The following is a 6,000-nucleotide window of genomic DNA, read 5'->3' on the forward strand; positions in this document are numbered from 1 at the left end:
CTCCAACCTCTCCAGATGAAGAACATTATCTAATGTTGTCATGCGCCTCACAGAATAACACCCCGTTTTCTGTATCAAAAAACACATATTGCATTGAACATCATATCTCTGTATCTGTTCAACACAATACCAATGTAGGGTTATCTGAACATTATCTAACGGTGTGCCTCAGAAAATAAGCCCCTGTTTTTCTTCATAACAAGCTTCAGTTATGACAATATCACATCTACAAAAGATTCACCAACTGAAGCTTAATCCACCAATGAAAACTAAATTAATCTCACATAACCCACAACAAACAGAGTTATATGTACCATAATAAATTATTGTACCAGTTTAAATTACAGAGGCATTACCCACAGATGCAGGGTACTCCCATAATATATCATGACACACCCATAATAGGTCAGGGCACACCCATAATAGGTCAGGGCACACCCACAATATGTCAAGGCACACCCATAATAGGTCAGGACACACCCATAATAGATCAGGACACACCCATAAGCTCAGAATGTAGAGATGAATAGCCTATCATGTTAAATTGAGGAACACCACCACCTTCCATAACACTAAATCCTCCGTAGCACTAAACCCTCCGTAGCACTAAACCCTCCGTAGCACTAAACCCTCCGTAGCACCAAACCCTCCGTAGCACTAAACCCTCCGTAGCACTAAACCCTCCGTAGCACTAAACCCTCCGTAGCACTAAACCCTCCGTAGCACTAAACCCTCCGTAGCACTAAACCCTCCGTAACACTAAACCCTCCGTAGCACTAAACCCTCCATAACACTAAACCCTCCATAGCACTAAACCCTCCGTAGCACTAAACCCTCCGTAGCACTAAACCCTCCGTAGCACTAAACCCTCCGTAACACTAAACCCTCCATAACACTAAACCCTCCATAACACTAAACCCTCCGTAGCACTAAACCCTCCGTAGCACTAAACCCTCCGTAGCACTAAACCCTCCGTAGCACTAAACCCTCCGTAGCACTAAACCCTCCGTAGCACTAAACCCTCCGTAGCACTAAACCCTCCGTAGCACTAAACCCTCCGTAGCACTAAACCCTCCGTAGCACTAAACCCTCCGTAGCACTAAACCCTCCGTAGCACTAAACCCTCCGTAGCACTAAACCCTCCGTAGCACTAAACCCTCCGTAGCACTAAACCCTCCGTAGCACTAAACCCTCCGTAGCACTAAACCCTCCGTAGCACTAAACCCTCCGTAGCACTAAACCCTCCGTAGCACTAAACCCTCCGTAGCACTAAACCCTCCGTAGCACTAAACCCTCCGTAGCACTAAACCCTCCGTAGCACTAAACCCTCCGTAGCACTAAACCATCTGTAGCACTAAACCCTCCGTAGCACTAAACCCTCCGTAGCACTAAACCCTCCGTAGCACTAAACCCTCTGTAGCACTAAACCCTCCGTAGCACTAAACCCTCCGTAGCACTAAACCCTCCATAAGTGTGTGGATATTTGTAGTAGATCCAACCAGCAAATGTAGAGGGATGAGATGATAACAGAGCCCAAACAAAACAAAATGGAAGGCAGGAATTTAGTTACATGAGTGGCTTTGGTGGAGTAGAGAGGAGGGGCAGGAGGTGCCCATTGTGTGCCGGGGTGAGGGGGATAGAGGGGGAGGTAGAGGGGGAGGTGGAGGGGGAAGACGAAGCCCTCACCAGCTCCCCCTCCAAACCTGAAACAAAGGACCAGGCTGGTACAGTCCTACATCTGGTTGGAGAGCAGGGTGTGTGTGTGCTTGCGTTGTGTGTATTTGTGCGTGTGTGTCTGTCAAGCCATTGTATCTTCCCTATGCCACTCCACAGCTCTGTGTGCAGCAGGCAGGAACCCCACAGAGAACCAAGAGCTCACACAATAAACCCTAACAGCTATTAAAACAGCTATTAACAAGACAGAGAGCGAGGGAGACAGGAGAGAGAGAGAGGGAGACAGGAGAGAGAGAGAGGGAGACAGGAGAGAGAGAGAGAGGGAGACAGGAGAGAGAGAGAGAGGGAGACAGGAGAGAGAGAGAGAGGGAGACAGGAGAGAGAGGGAGACAGGAGAGAGAGCGAGAGGGAGACAGGAGAGAGAGCGAGGGAGACAGGAGAGAGAGCGAGGGAGACAGGAGAGAGTGAGGGAGACAGGAGAGCGAGAGGGAGACAGGAGAGAGAGAGGGGGAGACAGGAGAGAGAGTGGGGGAGACAGGAGAGAGAGTGGGGGAGACAGGAGAGAGAGTGGGAGACAGGAGAGAGAGTGGGAGACAGGAGAGAGAGCGGGGGAGACAGGAGAGAGAGCGGGGGAGACAGGAGAGAGAGCGGGGGAGACAGGAGAGAGAGTGGGGGAGACAGGATAGAGAGAGAGGGAGACAGGAAAGAGAGAGGGAGACAGGAGAGAGCGAGGGAGACAGGAGAGAGAGAGGGAGACAGGAGAGAGAGAGGGAGACAGGAGAGAGCGAGGGAGACAGGAGAGAGCGAGGGAGACAGGAGAGAGCGAGGGAGACAGGAGAGAGCGAGGGAGACAGGAGAGAGCGAGGGAGACAGGAGAGAGAGAGGGAGAAAGGAGAGCGCGAGGGAGACAGGAGAGAGACAGGAGAGAGGGAGACAGGAGAGAGAGAGCGAGACAGGAAAGAGAGAGGGAGACCGGAGAGAGAGATGGAGAAGGATAGAGAGAGGAGAGAGAGATGGAGAAGGAGAGAGAGAGGGAGACAGAGAAAGGAGAGAAAGAGGAAGAGGGGGAGAGAGAGAGAAAGAGATGGGGGGGAGAGGAGGGAGAGGGGAAATGAGAGTAGGGAGAGGGAGAGAGATAATTATAGACAGAGGGAGAGAGAAAAAAAGAAAATAGAGAGAAAGTGAAAATGGACAGATGATACTGTTCTCATCAGCTCATGAAGTCTCACTCCCAGAGGAGAAGCAGGAAGAAAACAAGTAATTATTTCTCCTTTCATTAACGTCTCTCGCCGACTGCAGTGTGTGTGTTAGTTAACAAGGCCTTAAAGGAGGTCATCATACACAGTTGAAGTCGGATGTTTACATACACTTAGGTTGGAGTCATTACAACTCGTTTTTCAACCACTCCACAAATGTCTTGTTAACAAACTATAGTTTTGGCAAGTTCGGTTAGGACATCTACTTTGTGCATGACACAAGTAATTTTTCCAACAATTGTTTACAGACATATTATTTCACTTATAATTCACTGTATCACAACTCCAGTGCGTCAGAAGTTTACATACACTAAGTTGACTGTGCCTTTAAACAGCTTGGAAAATTCCAGAAAATGATGTCATGGCTTTAGAAGCTTCTGATAGGCTAATTGACATCATTTGAGTCAATTGGAGGTGTACCTGTGGATGTATTTCAAGGCCTACCTTCAAACTCAGTGCCTCTTTGCTTGACATCATGGGAAAATCAAAATAAATTAGCCAAGACCTCAGAAAATAATTGTAGACCTCCACAAGTCTGGTTCATCCTTGGGAGCAATTTCCAAACGCCTGATGGTACCGCATTCATCTGTACAAACAATAGTATGCAAGTATAAACACCATGGGACCACGCAGCCGTCATACCGCTCAGGGAGGACACGCGTTCTGTCTCCTAGAGATGAGCGTACTTTGTTGCGAAAAGTGCAAATCAATCCCAGAATAACAGCAAAGGACATTGTGAAGATGCTGGAGGAAACAGGTACAAAAGTATCTATCTCCACAGTAAAACGAGTCCTATAACGACATAACCTGAAAGGCCGCTCAGCAAGGAAGTAGCCACTGCTCCAAAACCACCATAAAAAAGCCAGACTACAGTTTGCAACTGCACATGGGGACAAAGATCTTACTTTTTGAAGAAATGTCCTCTGGTCTGATGAAACAAAAATATAACTGTTTGGCCATAATGACCATCGTTATGTTTGGAGGAAAAAGGGGGTCGCTTGCAAGCCGAAGAACACCATCCCAACCATGAAGCACGGGGGTGGCAGCATCATGCTGTGGGGGTGCTTTGCTGCAGGAGGGACTGGTGCACTTCACAAAATACATGGCATCATGAGGAAGGAAAATTATGTGGATATATTGAAGCAACATATCAAGACATTAGTCAGGAAGTTAAAGCTTCGTCTCAAATGGGTCTTCCAAATGGACAATGACCCCAAGCATACTTCCAAAGTTGTGGCAAAATGGCTTAAGGACAACAAAGTCAAGGTATTGGAGTGGCCATTACAAAGCCCTGACCTCAATCCTATAGAAAATGTGTGGGCAGAATTGAAAAAGCGTGTACGAGCAAGGAGGCCTACAAACCTGACTCAGTTACACCAGCTCTGTCAGGAGGAATGGGCCAAAATTCACCCAACTTATTGTGGGAAGCTTGTGGAAGGCTACCCGAAACGTTTGACCCAAGTTTAACAATTTAAAGGCAATGCTACCAAATACTAATTGAGTGTATGTAAACTTCTGACCCACTGTGAATGTGATGAAAGAAATGAAAGCTGAAATAAATAATTCTCTCTACTATTATTCTGACATTTCACATTCTTAAAATAAAGTGGTGATCCTAACTGACCTAAGACAGGGCATTATTACTAGGGTTAAATGTCAGGAATTGTGAAAAACTGACTTTAAATGTATTTGGCTAAGGTGTATGTAAACTTCGTACTTCAACTCTACATACTGGATTCATCTGCAGCGATAGACAGGTATGGAGTTAGTTAGGGACACACTCTTGGAGGAGGAAACGGCACCAGACGTTTTATTTCAACACTCAGCCATTTCAACATAGACAGCGATGCAACGTATCACCTATAGAGTGTTGAAGCAAGAGGCAGATCTCGTTCACAGAAACTGGCCTGAATGCCATCTGTTCTAGGTGCTGGAATGGGACGCCGAGTTGTGGGAAGAGGAGGCGGAGTAGAGGAGAGGGTGCTTCAACACTAAGAAGTTTAGATAGTTCAAGCTGCCCTACCAATCTATCACAGAGACAGTTGTTGTGCACATTACACTGTACTGCAGCGGGTGTTCGTCGAACAGGTAGCTTAGCGGTTAAGAGCGTTGTGCCAGTAACCGAAAGGTCGCTGGTTCTAATCCCTGAGCCGACTAGGTGAAAAATCTGTCGATGTGCCCTTGAGCAAGGCACTTAACCCTAATTGCTCCTGTAAGTCGCTCTGGATAAGAGCGTCTGCTAAATGACTAAAATGTAAAATGTCTGTGTCTGTGTGCGTTAGATGTCACACTCACCTATAGCTGGTGTGGTCAGAGCAGGGTTGGTGTGCCCTCACCACTACGAACACGTGTTGGAAGTGAGAGCGTATGTTCTTGGGGCTGAAGGGTTGAGCCCCGGGCTCCTGGAATACGATGGTCACTATGTCATTACCTATGTGCCGCTTCCTCAGGAGCTGGGAGGAGACAGACACACGGGGAAAACAGCAAAGATAAACATATGGCCAACAAGATAAACATATGGCCAACAAGATAAACATATGGCCAACAAGATAAACATATGGACAACAAGATAAACATATGGCCAACAAGATAAACATATGGGCAACAAGATAAACATATGGGCAACAAGATAAACATATGCCTTTTCAATCTATCAATGATTGTAGCGCCTGACATTTTTATCATTCATTGCATCGGAACGACAGAGAAAACTGGTCAGTGAACACAGCCATGGAAAAATGCTAGATATTACGCTTACAATGAAATGAAGGGCTATCTGGGCAAAATGATGTCTTCACAGCGAGTTACTATAACTGGTTACTACTACTACCATGTTATTTACTTGATTCCGTGTTTTAACCGTACTAACACATACCTGTTGTTTGTTGTTGGGTGTGTACGGCAGCATGGTGGAAACATGGAACATCACCTCATAGTCCTTATAGGTGGTGTACAGGGAGTGGGTCCCTGTGGAGTCAGCTGGAGGAGAGACAGACAGTAACTAGGGTTAGACAGACAGGTTCATAGTTCTTATAGGTGGGGTACAGGGAGTGGTGTACAGGAAGTGGGA

The 6,000-nt window shown here is 46.8% G+C and overlaps 1 protein-coding gene across 1 annotated transcript in view; it reads right to left on the reverse strand.

Annotated features, from left to right (window-relative positions):
- The window catches only part of sipa1l1 (signal-induced proliferation-associated 1 like 1), an 83,370-nt gene that overhangs the window by 35,402 nt on the left and 41,968 nt on the right, over positions 1–6,000 (reverse strand). The window contains exons 9-10 of the mRNA XM_084148624.1: positions 5,806–5,909; positions 5,226–5,383 (exon numbers count right to left, since the gene is read on the reverse strand). Coding sequence (XP_084004750.1) covers positions 5,226–5,383; positions 5,806–5,909 — 262 coding nt within the window. The remainder of the gene's footprint in view (positions 1–5,225; positions 5,384–5,805; positions 5,910–6,000) is intronic.

Source organism: Coregonus lavaretus (genome assembly GCF_964263955.1).
Source record: "Coregonus lavaretus genome assembly, chromosome: 31".
NCBI lineage: Eukaryota > Metazoa > Chordata > Actinopteri > Salmoniformes > Salmonidae > Coregonus > Coregonus lavaretus.